Source organism: Rhodamnia argentea, chromosome 4 (assembly GCF_020921035.1).
Source record: "Rhodamnia argentea isolate NSW1041297 chromosome 4, ASM2092103v1, whole genome shotgun sequence".
Taxonomy (NCBI): Eukaryota; Viridiplantae; Streptophyta; class Magnoliopsida; order Myrtales; family Myrtaceae; genus Rhodamnia; species Rhodamnia argentea.
In genome coordinates, this window is record NC_063153.1 from 5,921,470 (window position 1) to 5,940,584 (window position 19,115).

Here is a 19,115-nt window from a genome sequence, read left to right on the forward strand (position 1 = left end):
GAAATGAATTTTTTTAAAACCAAAATAGCTCTATTCTACTAATATGATCGCTCATCGGCTCCCTTTCGAGCCAAAATCAATCGCTTCCTTATGCCCAAATTGATCTTCGCCCAAGACGGCTCGTGCAAATCGATCTTCGCCCAAATCGCCGGTTGCCTTCGTCCGGTTACCCCACACCCAAAATGTTACTCGAGCCTCCTTTCGCCGGACTCCTTCATTCATCGCCCGATGCTTGTGCCTTTGTCCAATCACCCTCATCTTCTTACTGTTTCAATTTCCTCTAAGGAAGGTCAGTTTTCTTTCTCTTTATGAAACCTTGTCAAATTTGAGGATTCTTGCGATGCTGAATTTATTTGTGACATTGGAAGGAAATGTCGGTTTGTGATGTCTAGTCTATATACGAAAGGTCAATGCGTGAACAGTATGCTTGGTCTGCTGTATTTATTGGCGATGTTACAAGGAAATAGGAAAAGGGCTCGGTGAGACTAAGATGAATAAACCGTTAAGTTGTCTTGCTTTAGCTAGCAAACTTTGGAGGAAAGTCCCCGTTTCCTTTTTAACCATTTCCTTCCTAGTATCTAAAGCAAACTTTATGTCCTCTTTGCATTCTGCATCGATGAGCGTAGTGTACCACAAGCTTCCTTTTATAAAATGAATGAGCACGACTATAAAATGAACCTTGTATTTTTTGTGTAGGGTCGAGATGAGCGACAAGTCAGCATGAGTCTGCCTTTTCCATGGTGGAAATTTTTTCTGTCCCCCAATGCTTGAATATGTTGGAGGGAAGTTTGATCTAGTAAAAGTTAATATCGGTTAACGAGCTATGAAAGTTTCATCGGAGACATCGAAAATGGAGTAAATAGTAAATTCGAAAAGCTTTATTTCAAGATTCCCGGAAAGTCTCTAGAAGATGGGTTAACATACATACGGAATGAAAGCAATATTGTCGATCTAGTTTTTAGTTATTTGCACTGTGGGCTCATTGAGGTATATGGAGAAAATTTTGCAGCCGATGAGGGAGATGGTTAAGGTGCCGGTGTGGGTGTAGGTAAGGGTGAAGGTGCTAGTCCGGGGGTCGATGAGAGTGCTCGTGCTAATGTTGGTTTAGGTAATGAGAGAGTGGTTGAACTCGAGGGTGATTTAAATCCTAATGACTTAGTTGATGAAGATGATTGTATTGTGGATGATGACGATGACGATGGGATAAACTTCCCTGTCGATGTAAGATTCATGACTAATGATGATCGTGACAATGAGGAGCATCTAGAAGTAAGGAACAACGTGATAGAGTTCCACGGGAGAGCCGCAAAGGATCCGATTATAGGGGAATCATCCACGGGATTGGTACTATCCCGACGATTGGAGTGGATAATGTAATTGATGTTGAAGCTAGTTATGAGACAGAATATTACGAAACAAATAGAGATGAGAGTTTGGGGTCCGATTAAGGGGGAGAAGATGACGATTATTAGCGGGAGAAGTAGGTTTCCAAGATATGATCCTAATTGTGTTGTGCTTGTGTTTATTGGTTCTATGACATTTGATAGTAGTATGCAATTCAAAGATGCTTTGAAAAAATATTCAGAGGCTAAGCGTAGAGAGATAAAATTCATAAAGAATAATAAGAAATTTTTCAGAGCAAAATGTGCTCATAAAAATCGTCCCTGGAAGATTTTTGGATCTACGTTCTGGATCATCTTGTGTGAAATCCTACCATTTGGAACATAAATGTAGCATTAGCTTAAAAAATAGCAGGGTGATGGGTTCTTGGTTGGCAAATCACTTTCTTCCTACAATAAGAGCAATACCAACCAATAAAACTATTGTTTTCAAGGAGCTTATCAAGGAGCAGTTGGGCTTAGATGGAAGTATAATTCAGTGCAAAAAGGTTAAGTTATTTGCTTATCAAGTGTTGATGGGAAACTATAAGAAGGAATATGCAAAGCCGTGGGATTATACGGAGGAGCTTAGGGAGAAATCCTGGGAGTACTATTACATTGAAGGTTGAAAAAAAGCCTAGTATACAATCTAAGGCGTTATTTGAGAGAATGTACATTTGTTTTGTTACTTACAATAAAGGGTTCATTGGTGGAAGTAGGAAAGTTATGGGGTTAGATGATTGCTTTTTAAAGGGAATTTGTCAAGGTCGGATCTTGTGTGCTATTGGAAAGGATGCAAACGATCAAATGTTCCCAATTGCTTGGGCGGTTGTCCGAGTTGAGAGTTGTCACATGGATGTGGTCCTTAACAAATTTGATGTACGATCTCAACATTTTTATCACACGTGGACAAGGACGGGTCATAATTAGTGACAAACAAAAGGTAAGTTTATTAGTTGTTCTTTTAGTTATTATGCATATTAGGTTGTCGCACTTGTAACTTATGCTTTATATTGCAATCATCTTTTGCGGGGCCTTGTGTAAGCTCTGGCCGACTTATTGCCTAGGGCTGAGCATAGGATGTGTGCGAGATATATCTATGCCAACTGGGGCAAGAAGTACTAGGGGATACAGATGGAAAGATTGTTTTGACATGTGCTAGGGGTAGTACTATGATGGAGTATGATAAACACTCTCGGGCATTAAGAAAATCAGTCCTGCTGTATATCATGACTTGATTCAAACAAAGCCAAAGCATTGGTCTAGGGCATTCTTCACCACTAATGTAAAATGTGACATTATTAACAACCACTTATATGAGGCATTCAATGGAAGAATCATACATGTTAGGCGCCATTTATAGTATATTGGAGGAAATGCGAATAATGATAATAACAAAAGGATGCATGTGCTAGGTGGAGAAGGGATTGTGGTCTAAGAATCATAAGAAAGTTAGAAGAAAATAGAGTTGGTGCGACGTACTGCCATGCGATATGGAATGGTTAGATTGGATGTGAGGTGAAGAATAAGAGTGAGAAATACGTGATGGATGTGTTCAAAAAAGACTGCTCTTATAGAAGATGGTAGGTTACCGGCATCCCTTGTCCCATGCCATTTCAGCTATAAATCATAGGCAAGAGGATGCATATGACCATATTGATGATTGTTATAAGAAGGCCAAGTTCTTAGCTACATATCAAAACATGATAATGCCAGTTCGAGGAGAAATTTTTTGGAAACAAACTAATAGGGAGCCACCTGAACTACTTCCGGCCAGCGTGAAGCCCGGAAGACGTAAATAGAAAAAATCATGGGAGGAAAGTGAGGTGGCAATTGGAACTAGGATGCCGAGGATATGGAATGAAAATGACATGTCGAACTTGCTTCAAGATAGGGCACAACAGTTTGGTTTGTCCAATTAAAAAGAATGAGTCTACATCCTCTCAAACACGATTGTCAAGGAAAAAATTCGGTTAGTGCTTACATATTTCCCTTGTGTCATGCTTGCTTTGTTAATAATAAGACTATAGATAAATATACTCTTTGCAGGTTCAAAGACATATACGCAAAGGTGCAAGTGGTAGTGATGGTGGCCCCACTGGTGTGAATCCTACGGGCAAAGGTGCGAGTGCTAAAAGTTGCTCGAAGAGAGTGGGGATGGGTTTAGTGTTGACATGTTGTAGCTCATTTCTTTCTATCCTTTTTTTTTTCCTTTTTTGTAATGATGTTTCACTAAAGTTGTGTTGATGTAACGTTTTGATAATCCTTCTTAGATGTCTGCTTGTATAGTAGTTGGAAACCCTCTCTTATTGAAATGAAATTGGTTTGTGGTTGTTTGTTCATGAAGTAGTGAGATTGTATTGTTTTTTTCTCATATCTTACTCTTTTTTTCCTCATGTCATACTTCATTCATGAGCAAAACAGATTGCAATGAAATGGTATGTCTCCATATGAAGGTTTTGGGTGAAGATCGATTTGCACAAGCCGTATTGGCAAAGATTGATTTGGCGGAAGATGGATTTGGGCGGAAAGGGAGGAATTGATTTTGGCACGAAAGGGAGCAGAAGAAGAATCGTGTGGGTTGAAGAGAGTTGTTTAGGTAAGAAATTTTTTCAATCAATTTGTTTTGAGGGAATGACATCGTTTTCTATTTTCAGTGTCCATGTCGGCGTTGGTAGGGCCGGTAGCACTAGCCAACGCCGAGTTGAATCCACATCAAACTTTTCCGATTAAGTGTGGCTGAAAGGACTGAATTGATACCAAAGCAAAGGACTAAATTGGCTCAATTGAAAGATTTAGGACTGAATTGATATCAATGCAAAAGGTTTATGACTTTTTTTATGCTTTTCTCAATTACCACGTATGAGACTCGGCGTTCATATGAGCGATTTTCACCAAAAATTGGCTAGAAATATTACATTTGCAAATTATCAAAAAGTTTAGGGTTAAATTAGCTAAATTAAAAGGTTTATGACCGAATTGGCATTTCTACAATAGATTTATGAAGTTTTTTAGTAATTATCCTGATAAAACCAAATAAAAAAACTGGATGATGGATTCTACTCTACTTGAATCGAGTCCACATTTTAACTGTACATGCCAATATGATAAAAAGAATCACAATCTTCTTATGAGTTTGGGCCTATTTGGTAATGATGCTGATTATTCTGTTCTCCGAAACAAAAGGGTGAGAAATATGTTTGGTAATATAAATGATTCTGATTCTCAATTCTATGATTATGTTCCCAAGAATTGATTTAGAGCATAAACAAAAATAAAAAATTAATTTTTTATTCCCGAATCACTTTTAAGAAATAAGACCAACAAAGTGAGGAGGCTCAGAGAAGGCTCTCACTTTGTTCCCTCGACCTAAAAAAGAAAAAGACTGAAGCCTTAGTTATGTCGCTCGACCAGCCGGCTCCACCACCGTCGATCGCCGCCCTCATTGCACAACTCTGGTGAGTTTCATTTCGTCGTTCAATCCCACTCGTTTGGACCTATACAAGAAGATGTTGCATGTGATATATCGTATGAGGGGGCAGCTGAGATAAATATGCTTAGGAAAAATATCGCAAATAAAATTTCAAGGGATAACAATATGCCTTAAATTCCGTGACTTTGTGTGTCCGACTTTTGTAATCTTGTATTTTAAATATTTTGCGCCATTTATGTTTATCGTAGGAGGGGAAACATTTATGTATTCAACGTAAGCAGGTTGGCATGCTGGTTATATGACTTTGGATGCCCAAGTCTACTCACCTTAATCAACATTTATTCTTATCCCCAGATTGGCGTATATTTCGTAATGCTTCTGCATTGTTGTGATGCTCAACCATCTATACGAGCAAAATTGACAAGGCAATATCCGTCCCCCACTCTTCATGGAGATAAATATAAAAAGATGCATCACTGTTAATCAGGAGTTCACAATTGAGAACACCAAATGGCGCCGCGCAAAATCTGTTTGTCGCCGGCAATCCTTCTGACCTCAGCTTGTGCTCGTCGCACTGCATTTGGATGCCTCAGGAGCTCGGTCATTGCCCAGTCAGGGATATGTCTAAATATGCTTTCTTCATGTTCAATTCAAAGGAGAGGTCACCAGACCAAGCAGTCGCATTTCGAGTAGGAACGGCATCGTCGAGAATGAAAAGAATCTTCTTCCTCATTTTACAATTCCATTCAAATTTGGTACGAGGTTCATTCTAGCCAGCAACGTACGCCCAACAGGACCGTTTGTACCACGAAAGGGCTCGAACTCTTTTGACGTTTGTAGAGTTATTACGAGGAAGTGTTAATCTGGGGAAGAATGCTTACCTGGAGGAAAAAAACCTAAGGTCTTAAAAAGCCAATCACTTCCTTCGACGCGACAAACGAAGATTCAAGCATCTCTCTCTAAAAATAGTTCAGTCCTCACGATGAAAGAACAAGATGAAATGAAGCATTATTTCAAAAGCAGTTACTACTTATAATGAGAACATTGTTTCAACCAAACAGTGATCTTTCAGCACATATCAGTGAGGATAAAATGCTTTTGCGTGTGCTTCTCTTCCTAATGCAAGTAAAAGCATTCGAATGAACAGAATAAGGAAAGGGAGTAGCCGCCCGATTCTAAATGGTCAGATATGATCATCGGCTTCATACTTTATTCTTGTGCTCAGGCGCGTGCGTGAACTCAAAATCAATATGGACGAAAGCTCGCTCAACTTCGGGCAATTGCTCAAGCTTCTCCTGAAGTGTTTCCCCGATATTGTGGGCTTGGTTCAAGAGCATGTCTTCAGGCAATACTATGTCGACCTCCACAAAGTAATGTGAACCAAAAGTGTAAGCTCTCACTGTGTCGATGTGCTTGATCTCTTCATGGTGGTTCCAAATGAGATATGTTAACTTCGCTATAAATTCAGGTGGGGCTGTTCTTCCAATAAGCGACCAGACATTCTCAATCACCGTTTTTGCCCACGTGCCTATGGTATATATTGCTATCTGCAGAGTATGTAATAATTTGGCTAAGAATAGCAGTGCGCAACATAAATCTATGGATAAGAAGAAAGGCGGGTGGGTTTGGGGGGGGTGGGTGGCGGGGGGCGGCAGTAAATCTATAGCATTCAAAAAACACACTTGAAAAACTAAGTTGGACTGCTCAAGATGAACTTACCATTATAGCTCCAATTGGGTCTATCCACCAGTAGAATTGGATAGATAGGACAGCCGTCACCAGACCGACGGAATTTGTTATAACATCAAAGAAATGATCTTGAGCATAGGCTCTGACAATTCCATTCTTGAATCTTCGACAATAAACCATAAGGGCAAACTTCACTACTGTAACAGAAACCATAATCCCGATCATCCACTTCTCCTTCTCACGGTCAGTGTCTGGGCGTGACTGCATGTAGATTTGATCGAAATATAATGAAATAAGATCAGTGAACTGGAGGAATATAAGATGACAGTCTAAACTTTAGTAACGGTATCCTAAGCCTGCTTGGTTAAAACCAATTGGTTATTGGAAGGTGGCAGAAAAACTGGGTGAACCACTACGTCAATCTGTGATGAAGCAACATCTTTATTTCCACAAATTTCTAAAGTATCTAGACGAAAAAATCAGAAGAAGTTGATATCTTTTAAGGTAAGTTCTAAAAGTTTTAAGTAAGACTAGAATATCGAAGTCCCCAGAGGAGACTCCAAGCCTTCTTTCCATTATTGTTAGATCACTAGAAACCTAACTACTCCCATTCTAACTGTTCTGTAGACTAGTCTATTCCAGGCTCTGTGTATGAATTTGTTTTGCAAGTGACATGAATAAGCAAACAACATAAAGATAACTTGCCTTGGAGATGATTTCTCGAACAGACTCCAACAGGATTTGTAAGCCAAGAGTTGCCATCACTGAAGCAAATACAATGATACCCTGCATTTTCAAACCATCGATACCATTGCAGTCACAGCTTAATAGCAAAGTGTGATTAGTCAGCACATATTATTCTGATCGAGAAAATTTTGAGTAATTTCTTATTGGTAGTAACATTGTGGTCACTGAAGACTAAATTTATCTAGTCTAGTCTAAGGCTTGAATCGCCTCATCACTTCGATGACCAAAACCTTGTCTTCCTACTCTTTATTCATCTTATCACTCCATAACCCGATTTGAAACTAAAACTGCATCATCCCAAATTTCACTTAGCTTTGATGCTATTTAGTATTAAGTACTTCACATGGTTAATCAATATCACAGACGGATTAACTATGACTTAAGCTTGAGGTTGATCAGGCTTTTGTAAGTAACGAACCACAGTGACCCAACAATGGATACATTCGACACCACCAATACAATCTCGACCTGAAGCCAAATTAAACCAAAAATATTCTACTCTTATCGTGTTTTTGATACCCCTGGTCTGCATTGCTATTTGGTTCCTATCATCAGTATCACGCTTCATTCCACTGTACTTCAATAGCGCTGCTATACAAATACTATATCTGACACTATCTTCTTTGGTGAGCTAATCATAGAGACTAAGGTAAATTGAGTATAATTTGGTGATGTAATTCAACTAAGCCAGCTGTTATCTAAGAATGACACATGCGTTATGACCGTAGCTAAAGCGATCGAATGATGAGCACTCCATCGTAATCAATTGTTTAACCGAGGAAGCAGGGGGAGCATACCACTGGTTGCATCCGCTTCTTGCCAATGGGATAATGGTAATGGTTTGGGTTCCTCATAGCTTTCGCCGTGAACCACAATATAAACCCTGATAACAGATCTAGGAATGAATCCAAGGTTGAGGCGATAACCGCCAGCGATCTGCTCTCAGCAGAGGCGTAGACCTTGGCGACAAAAAGCACCATGTTCGCTATGTTTGAAATACGGACAGCGAACCTCTCGCCCTTCGCCAGCTGCTTCAACTCGTCCTGCAGAAATGCACGCAGTTCATCGATCAGAAGCAACATAAGGCGATGTCCTCTTAGAAAACTCGAAATCCAATGTCTAAATTGTCTTCGCGATTGTTTATCTTGCTTCAAGAGCTACCGAGTGGAGAAGCATTTCATTGTGCTGAAGAATCTGCTTTTTTCCAGGACTGAAACTAATGAAAACGTGGGAAGATATGAGCTGAGAAGAATCTACACAACCTCAGTTAGGCTTCCTGGAAAACACCCTGATTCAGTCATGGCCTCCATCTCATTGTACCCTTCAAGGAGGCTTTCCTGTTTCTGGTAATACTCTGCTATCTTGCGCTCTTTGCCTAAAATTTAAATCATTGGATACAATCTGAGCAGTGACAAGCCAAAATAAGAATGCCCAGAGAACACGAACAAATGATTCTTAACGCTACGACGGAGGCAGTTTCAGTTCAAACAGAGAAGAGGGCGTACCGTGGCGGCAGGAGAAGCGAGAGGGATGGCGATGATCGCGGGGAGGGAGGTGGAACTCGGTGAGGCTGAGACGCCATGAGGGAGGGGCGGAGGAGTCGTCCCGGTGGCGGCGGAAGACGTCCATGGAGGAAGGAGGAGGATCGTCGGGGAGAGGAGAGAGGAGGTCGCGTCGGGATTCGCCAATGGCGACACTCATCGGGTTGAGGTGGTTGTTCTGCTCCATGATTCTCGGCAGAAAAAATCTGAGGAGATCCCGGGAGTCGGTTTCCAGAAAGCAGCGCTACAGCACTCCCCACCAACTTTCCATCCTCCCTTATTAAGTTAACCTTCTCATATACATATTTATCTTTAAGTGTAACTATTGCATTTTAAAGAAGAATCAATTTCAATTAATATTACACAATGTATTGGTAATCTCTCTCTCTCTCTCTCTCTCTCTCTCTCTCTCTCTCTTTAATGAATTCTGACTTAGGAAGGATAAGCTAATTAATTATCATTAGATATTAAGTGAACTTTAGACTTCGTAAAAAACTGTCAGCCACCACCGGACCAGTGGCCAACTTCCAATTCCTGCATGTATTTATGTTTCATTAGAAACCAAATACACATTTAGTTTTTCGGGGTCATCTTAGGGCACGCATGGCAATACTTTTGCTCTAGAAATCTATTTTTATCAAAAGTTGATTTCTTTTTACTTCTGCTTCTGAACGGAAGTTGATTTTCCTACTTTTGGTGAAAAGTAATTTTTTGTTTTTACTTCTTCAAGTGGCTATAAAACTAGTTCTTGAGCAAATAAATGCTCTAAAAGTGGAAAAAAAGAAATTGCGTAACCAAACGGATTTCTGCTTTAAAAATTGAGTTACCAAATGGATTTCTGCTCCAAAAGTATTGTCATGCGCGTTGTTGGAAGCCCTCCTTGTGCCAAGTGGAACATGCGATTGCTGCTCCCAAATGTAATTAAAGAGTTGAGCCCGAATATTCCATAATTAATTCCCTTTTTTCTTATCCAATAATATGTTGACTCTAGAACCAAGAAAGGCATGGCATGGCATGGCATGGCATGGCATGGCAACGGCTTGTTTCTTTGATATACAATTCCCTCTCATCCACGAGTATCACACTGTCCCACTCCATATAATACAACTCTCCAATCGCATTTGTGACGGATATCGACATCACTCTCTCATTGAGTTCGAATGTGAACAATGGCCGTAAGCTCCGATCCACTGATCAGATGCTCCTCCAATCGCGATTGTACAAAACTGGGGCTGTCACGCACTCTTTTCTTCGGAAGATCAATAGTACTTTCGTATCTCAATTCCGAAGATATTAAATTCCAAGACATAGAGTAAGTGATAATATAAACAAAGACTTGAGCTATTGATTTTTTTCTTTACCCGCACATTAAGCAAATTGGGGGTGGGGGGAGGGCGAGGAAGGAGAGGTGGAAGCTTCCTCACGTCTCTCCCGCAACCTTCCCCCCACCCAGGCGGCGTTCGAAGCAAAAACGAGGATTGGACGACACTTTAGCAAACCGCAAGCGGCATTGCCCTCAAATCGAGTGCTTTTAGGAGTCGTGTGACGACTGAGTTGGAGTCACCCACATCGTCTTCCTACCTTCGCCGACTTTGACACTTAACCCCCACCACGCCACCATTTGCTCATATTAAACTAAGCATTATTCCCAGGACAAATGTCCATTTCAGACCCCCAACTAATCCACTTTCCCAATGGGCGGTGAGGCAATCAAGTGGGGAGACAATGGCTTGTCATCGTCATCATCCTCACCCCTTTCTTCTTTTGAGCTCCACCGAGAGGGTTAAGGATAAGTACACTAAAAATCTTACAACTTATCGTGAAATAGCAATTGAATTCTAAAGTTTGTAAAAAGAGTAATCTAGTTCTAAACTTGTCAAGTTGATTCAATCAAGTTCTTCCGTTAACTCTATCTGATTATATAAAGTGACATAAGTCGAATTTGGATGAGAATCCAGATGAGTTGTTTGGATTATAAGGACATTTCTGGCTAAACACCTTGCCATTGGAGTTGCCTCTTTGTTTGCTTCCCGTCATGTAAGCTTTATCCTAAGGCTAGTTTGCTTTCTTCGTTATGATAATGTGGGGTGGTTTATACCTCTGTCCCTACCTCTTAGGGTGTCGAGATAATTGATCGAAAACCTGCACCAGGACATCATAAATTAAGGAAGTGGTTGTACTTGGAACTTGAATAACCCTCTGACTGTCCACGCCTTTCAAGAGAACATCACACCGACCAATGTGAATCATCTGTTTTTGGCCGGGGTGGGGGACAGTGTAGGTAGTGTAGGTAGTGTCTGTTCCCGCTTCAAATGCATCCTGCAATTATAAGGATGTGGTCAGCCTTTCTTGTAATTGGCCCATCAATCCAGTGTCCCAAAATAGTGCTCGATGACCAAAAGGAGTAGCTCAGTCAGAGAATGAGAGTGCTTGGATCTAGACTATAAAAGACTATGTTCATTTCCATCCGCCTCTACATGATCAGTATCATCGTGGAGCAGTCCATGGGTTGTTCAAAGTTCTTTCATAAAATAATTTAAGTGAAAATTCGTGGTAAAAATTTGAGTGCAAGTTACCTATTGAGCTTATATTCTTTATTGAGGATCCCGCATATGTCTTCATGTTCCACGAAGTAAATAGACAAATGATGGATTATGCATGATTTGTATTCATTTTATTAGTGATACTATATAGGTTGACTATATAGTGACAAGACGTAATTATTTCATTTACATGAAAAATGAATTAGGAAGAAAAACAGTTTTCGGGAACAGAAATTTTGTGCGTCACCCACCGCCGTTAACCATGCCCCCTACCAACCTCGGCCAGCCGTCCCCGCCCATCGCCGACTATCACCGACCCTTGCCACCAGCCGCTGACCATCACAGCAACCACCACCAGCCGCCACTGCCACAATCCCCACCGTTGCCACCTCCATTGGGCACAGTCGGCCGCCACCACCGACAACCACCTGCCAACCACCCCTAGTTGCAAAACACTACCCTATGTCGCCCACCGTCGCCGACCATCGGCCACCGCCACCCACCGTCGATCCCACCGTGGCCAATCGTAGACCCCGCCTCTCCTGCCCCCCGCCGCTAACCTTCGCCCATTACCAACCTTTGCCGCCTACCGCCACAACCACCGCCTGCCACCGTCAACCGCCACCGACCTTCGCCACCCACCATCATCAGCCGCTGCAACCACTACCACCACCGGAGTAGAAAATAAATAATATTTTTTCATTTTTAAATAGTAAATAATATTTTCTAATAATAAAAATTATTTTTTAAATAAATTTTAAAAAAATAAAAAATGTATTTTGTTCTAAGGATAGAAATTTTAAGTCATTATCAAATGCATTTTTTTCATCAAAAACTCATTTAGAAACAAAAAATAGAAAAATCTATTTCTAGCTGGAAATTGATTCTACTAACCGAATAGTTATCATGCGCACCCCAAACACGTTCGAATTTTCTAAAACTCTTCTAGGGAACAGAACAAAAAAAAAAAAATCAATTTTGAGCATAATTGATTTTTTTGGATCAAAATCGTTGCCAAACGCACCCTTAGCGTCGTAGTGGAAAAGTTCCAAGTGATGCTTGAACACATTCTAATCGATAATTTCCTAGATGCATGCAATGTGAGGTTGGAAATGTCGATTGAAGTTTTTTAACGAAAATGTTAGCGAAAATAAACATAACTTGAAAGAACAAAAGGGATCTTTTTCAATTGTCTAACTTTAAAAAAAAAAATTGATTGAATTAGAGAATAATTAAGAAGAAAAAGAATCCACAAGTTGAGACAATCTTGAGTAGATGCATAAAATTAAGCGAATCTTGGATTTGGATCACTTCTCTCAAACCAAGAAAAATATATCGAAGAAGATTATGCAAGCTCGGATATGAAAAAAACGTAAAAATAAAAAGTAATATAAGAGTTACACAGAAGAAGATTTTGATTTCTTCCTAATAAGGTAGTTACTTTTTCAATTGAGATGAGATGATTCATTAAATCAAAGAACGATCTATAATACCAAAGTCTATTATCTCTTGCTTAGACTGAATGTTGTATCCACTATTAGAGAGAGAAATGAGTTTAGATATTCTGATAATTGAAAAGGATTTAACTCGTCAAGCTACCAATGGTGGACAATTTGTAACGTATCAAACTCAACATATTACATCAGTTCATAAGACTAGAGTAAGCCCCTATGTCGCCATGACTAGTTTGGACAAATTCATTGCAAGACATCAACGGGTGACTGAAAATGGATACAAAAATCATTACGATTTGTTTGTACCTGAACAAGTTTTATCCACCGAAGGGCGCAAAGAACCAAGAATTCAAATTTGTTTCGATTCGCCGTATTTAATGTTTCTTTGTTGGAGGAATGTGCAACTTATGATCGGATTGAAGAGCAAACTTTTGAAATGCGTTCCGTGATTATTGTGACGGTCCATAATTTTCTCTTATATGGCTGTTTGACACCTAAATTTCACCGTCTCTTCGGAGACATCCGATAAAAAAAAGACACCTAAGTTTCGCTGACGAGTTCTCATGCATTTTCCGAAGACAAAACATTCCGCGAATCAAGTTTGCCCGTAACGATAGGAGTTGACCCATGTGAAAAAGGAAAAACAGTCAACTTATTTATGGCCCTGCATTCTTTGTTCTCGCCGCGTCCTTCTGCACGTATATATATTATAAGCATGATAGTTCATTAATAGCTTGGGTTCATGTCGTGTAGCCCATCCGTGCTTCTCGAGAGACTCAAATCTTCTCTACGATAAATTTGACCCATCTAACCCGGAAAATTGCAAACCAAGTGTCGCGACGAGCATCTTCGAGTGCATTTTCCAATGATTTATGGCCCGTGTGCTGCTCTAAGCATAGCTTCCCAGGTTTTCCTTTTACCAATCTGGTGTCGGCCAACGCCCCTAGACGAAAACCGGTGACTGTATGGGCTTTGAAAGTGGACTTCCTAATATCCATTTCGGCGCGACATTTTAACGCATGCTAGGCTGCTATGTTAACTCAATTCACCACGAAATTTCAGCTCAATTGGACGAACAACGAGCGCGTAGCCGCCGCTTCTGCGCGACTGCGCAGTATGCTCCTACCAGACTCGAGATGCACGTCTTCCATTTTCATCACTCTAATGACCCACTCATTGCACATCATTAAGCCCTTAAGAATCAGCCATATCCAAATCCTAAATGAACCAGAAGACGTGAGTTGAAAGAGGCCCAAATTGGAGACCAAGTTAAGGACCAAACCGGTCCAAAATCTGCGGCTGGAGCAGGCGTGAACACCAAGCAACCAAGGACAATCTTAGCTGATATCCGCGCTGACTCCAACCTAACTTTTCTCTCACGCATCTGGCCATGTAACTAGCCACCAAAGGCAACCTGGTCGTATATCATTCATTCATGTGAGGCAAAATATAAAGACTACTAGTAAGTGTATTCTATATCGACTCACATTTGGCATTGAATCCCATCAACTTATTGTTGGAACTTTAGTCGCATGCTCTTAATCCAATATAATCCTGAGCTGTTCTTCTACCTTTTCTGCACGTAAATTCATATGTATACAAGACAAAATTCCAAGCAGAAACCATTTTCTAAAATTCAGGAGGCAAATTGCAAAATTGAAACGTGGGGAGGCAAAACGAACTAGTTCGATAAGTGTCTGTGAGAGAGAGAGAGAGTTCTATCTGCACACGAGACATTGTTTCTAATGCAGAAAAATGTTACAGAAACGCCAAACTTGCAGCACAAAGGAAAGGACTACAAGCATTAAATTCTGTTTCAATTTCGGAAGAACTATTAAAGGGCATCTGGCTATCTGATATTATTAGGAATGACTCCCTGGGCACCAGAGAACACAGTGCCCACTTCTCCAGAGTTTATAGACAGAAAACACTGGAATTCTAGCTAAGAAAGAAAGGATATCATAAAAAATGGACACTCTAAAGACTAAGTATGAACATCAAGAAATGAGCAAACGCAAACTATAGGGCAGAAGAAGCAGGTCTTTGGAAAGCAAACAGCACATGGTGAGCACGGCCTGATCAAAAGATCAATTGACCATAGCAGCAGCGAACATACCATGCAAGAAACTATGATTCGCTGTCCAAGAAAAACTTCATAATAAGGAATCGAAGAGACAAACTTTTGAATCAGTATGCATTTGCAACACCTAAAACTGACATCAAAGCTACAAAAACAAAAGTTTAAACAAAGACATACGATTAAATCAGATAGGCATGAAATTCGCAGCTATGCCATAAAAAATGACAAAGGACAAAGAACGCCGACGATCCGAAACTTCCAGCAAACCACACCCTTTCTTAACCTCTTTCCAACGAACTATCTCAATACCACGGAGAACACAGAAACAGAAGCACCTAAACGACCTCAGTAAAAGAAAAAACCGCGAAACAAGAGCGCAAGGACAAAGCCAGCAGCCTTGGATCCGAAACAGAGTCCACCAAGATTAAGTAAACCCAATAGACAAACGTGTGTCCAATTGACTCTCCTTTGGCAAGGGGTTTGAACCCGATAATTTTGAAGCCAAAAAAAGGCACAATCGCCATCTATTGGATAGGGAATATGAAAGCTACTCATTCTAGTAAACGAGCAATTAACTAAGAGAATGCTAATGTGAACATGCTATAAAACATATTAGAGGCAGAAGACGATCACCAAGCAGCAGAAAAATATCAATTTCTAAGAAACATGCATAAAATGACATCTTTCAAACGAGAATATCAAGTACCAGGAGACATAGATTACTGAAAGGCAATCTGCACATTTACATGCATATGGCATTATGCCGTTAAGGTGTCGATATTGCACATCTGGCTGTCTCAACAAAGAGTCGAAGAACTAAAATTTAAATGCTCTCCACAAGTTTCAGATTCCAAAAGAAGCTAAAAAATCCACACAACCAACATTACAGTAGTTCATGGAACTCAGCTGCATATTTCCACAGTTCTTAGGAAGAGGCTTCTCTGCTTTGCTCGTAAGTTTTGCGTTACTTAACCAATCATGGAACATGTGGCTTAGAACTCTTTCTTATCTTAGTGCCAAATCAGTCATTGGGCAATGATAAATGGACCATGTGGCATTTCACCTTATAAAAAAGAATATAACCAAGCAAAGATGCTTTCTCAAAGGCTTCTTTGAGTTCCCAATACATTTATCTAAGGAAACACATATTGCAACAAATCTTTTTTCGTCCAACAATAATTAATTCGTTGATGAATGATGTTCATGGCACAAGAGATTATTGAGACCATGAAATTCCCATCATGGCATCGTTAGCTTCTTGGATTTTGCATGTTGCAAGTCCAATTATTCCAACCGGAAGTTTAAGTCAAAAAATTTACAGTGCTTTATGGAACTCAATTGCATATTTCTGCAGATCTCCTCCGGCTCAGGCGACTGCAGCACCATAACATCCATTGCATTAAAAATGGATGTGACATGACATACATACGTAAATGCAGTATCCGTAAGGTTCTATTCTAGCCAAGGCGAACAGCTGATTCAACTGCACATCACATTTCTTGGATCTAGCGAGCCAAATTGTCGCCAAAAAATTTCTCATCTATCGAGTGGCGGCCATAATTTGAGGAAAGAAGAGGCTTAGCAGCTTTGCTTTTGACTTTGGCTCAATTGATATTAAAGGCAATCTCAACAACAAAATATTTCAAAAACCCCCCTCATGTCTAAGGACTGTTTCTTGTTTTAGTACCAAATTGGTTATTGGGCAGCTTAAATTGGAACCTGTGGCATTTCACACTACAAAAAGAACATAACCATATAAAGGCACTCTCTAAAAGGCTTCCTTGAATTCCAAACACATTTATAAGAGGAAACACATAACGCAGCAAATTCTATTATCCAGAAATAATGGATTGGTTGATAATGATGTTCATGTCGCCAGATCAAATGATACCATGAAATTCCAATCATGGATAAGCTTCTTGGATTTTGCATGTTGCAAGTCAAATCGTTCCAACCTTAAGTTTTAAAAAACTCCTAGACAGATTAATCACCATATAACGCGCCTATTGCTGATGCTTGGAACTACAAGGAAAAAAAAAAAAAAAAGCATACTCCATATCCTCCTTAATGACTGCAACCTTTAGATGACTGCTTAATGCCAAATATAACGTGCCTATTTGCCGATGCTTGGAACTACAAGCAAAAAAATAAAGCATACTACATATCCTCCTTAATGACTCGAATCTTTAGATGACTGCTTGATGCCACAAATTGTCTCAATATTCTGCTTCTCGGTCCTTTAAAGCTTCTACACAAATCAAAATGAGGACATCTTTCAGGCTACTGGATTTATACAAAAGGGTAATAACCCAAATGATATACCGAGTGCCGCTTCAAAGAACAATAGGAGAAAGCACAAGACCGCATGAAACTCAGTCCAGAATATGTCAACACCACATCTACATCTCAACTAAAAGTTCTAATGCACCTCATACATTAGTTGTCAAGATATCATTCAATTAGAAGATACCAAAGCATTTCTAGGCAGAAACACATGAGCCCAACAGTTCAAGCGACATGCTGCAGAACATCCTTCACTGGTAATTCCATGTCAACTGGTTTCAGACTTCTCCAGGGCTGCATCAAAAAAGAAAAAAGATACATATAAAGACAGAATTAACATCTAAAGAAGCAACAAAAAAAAAAAATGTGCCTAAGAGAGACAGAGAAATATTACTATTGTAGTTCAAAAGCTTCTCAATGAGGTCAACATGAGTCATCAGCATTCGCCTACAACAATATCGGACCAATCCCAATGCATCAAGAGCATCCCTGCACGCCACGAACATCAAACTTTCAAGACTGGTGAATTCTTCGCAAAATTTATTGCTGCATTCACTACAAGCATTCAAAACTCATAGCGAAATCAGGCAACAAAACTGTCAGCACAAAAGCAAATACAGATACAAACCAGAAATAGAGAAGTCCCACCCACTCCCAACTCGAAACCACTTCTAACAGCATTTTTACCAAATGCCAACAACAAATGGCCAATCTGACCAAATCAAGTTCCTTTCTTTGATATCTTAACAATAGCTATTACCCTTCTAAATCCGTTGGCAAACACCGTGAAATCCGGACAACCTTGCTGAATAAAAACAGCAAGGAAACCAAAGTATCATGCTAACCAAACAGATCATGGAGCCTAACGAAGAAAGAGTCCACAAATTTTTAAGCGTCACCTCTGGTCCTGCGTTCAATCTATATTTTCTGCTTCCACAGCTTCATGAATTGTACGATCAAGAATCAAATAGGCACAAAGAATATGAACAACCCCCTCCATAACTTTTTACCTTCGATAACATGCAAAAAAGAAAAAAATAAGAAGACATCAGACGATGAGAGCATCACCCTTCTGGATAATCAGCCTGGAGGAGATCGAGATACTGGTCCCACTTGTTTCCGATCACCTGAAACCAGCAGCAATCATAAGCACATAACCTCTCGAGCAAATCACAGCAAGAAAACAGAAACCCTCAAAAGTCCACACAAAACAGAGTGTCGAAAACACTAACTTTGTAAAATCATCCAGCAAAAACAAGAAACGAAACAGAACTGGCGAGTAAGGAATGAACGCGAAATTGCAACAGACAGCAGCAAAAACCTTGCCGCAGGTGAAGCAGCGGACGGGGATAATCATCTTCGCCGGCGACACCCCTCGTCCGTCTCTCTCGGTCTCTCTCTCTCTCCGGGGTTCGTCGGCTTGCGACCGCGTGCGATTTGAGAGCCGAAAGCGTGCTTCTGCTGCTTGTTTGTCCGACGACCCTGTGTGACGAGGTTTTCAAAAACCTCGTCCGATAAAAAACAAGAGAGAGAAAGAAGGACAAAGGGGTTAGGGTTCATCCGTTTAGTTCCCGGCCGGGCCGGGCCGGGCCTGGGTTCATTCTCAATTGTGGCCCGAACTACTTGATCTACTCCCCCTTCTTCCATCTTCTTTCTACAGCATCTCATGATATGACAAATTAATTTCACTCATAGACAGACTGATTCCTTGTTTTATTTATTTTTTTCTTCCATTAAATCAATTATTTTTTCGGGTTAGTGCAATTTCATTTGTTGCACTTGTTAAAAATTTATACGATGGAGTTTTTTATAGGTCGTACTATAAAGTAAAACAAGTCGTAATTTCGTCTATAAATAATCTATTTGTTGAATTGCTATATCAATTTTTTTCCATTTCACTTTAATTTTAAGTTCTTTACTTTGAGAAAGAAGGGCCAACTGTTTTCACATAATATTGTTTAACCAA

At 40.1% G+C, this 19,115-nt stretch overlaps 1 protein-coding gene and 1 pseudogene across 2 annotated transcripts; both read right to left on the reverse strand.

The window, feature by feature from the left end:
• Positions 1-5,838: 5,838 nt before the first annotated feature.
• On the reverse strand, positions 5,839-9,048 carry LOC115736201 (annotated as a pseudogene).
• Positions 9,049-17,012: 7,964 nt separating this feature from the next.
• Positions 17,013-18,646, reverse strand: LOC115736202 (DNA-directed RNA polymerases II, IV and V subunit 10). 2 transcript variants are annotated; one of them, XR_004014874.2, is made up of 5 exons: positions 18,471-18,645; positions 18,218-18,276; positions 17,544-17,638; positions 17,314-17,443; positions 17,013-17,276 (listed from the first exon to the last, which is right to left on the reverse strand). XR_004014874.2 is itself a non-coding variant. In XM_030667772.2 (5 exons), the coding sequence occupies exons 1-4, from the start codon at positions 18,504-18,506 to the stop codon at positions 17,418-17,420; spliced, it is 216 nt and encodes a 71-aa protein (XP_030523632.1). In that variant the 5' UTR covers positions 18,507-18,646; the 3' UTR covers positions 17,013-17,278; positions 17,381-17,417. The 2 variants fall into 2 exon arrangements, 1 of the variants encoding a protein (XP_030523632.1); XM_030667772.2 differs by having other exon boundaries at positions 17,013-17,278; positions 17,381-17,443; positions 18,471-18,646.
• Between the last annotated feature and the right edge of the window lie 469 nt (positions 18,647-19,115).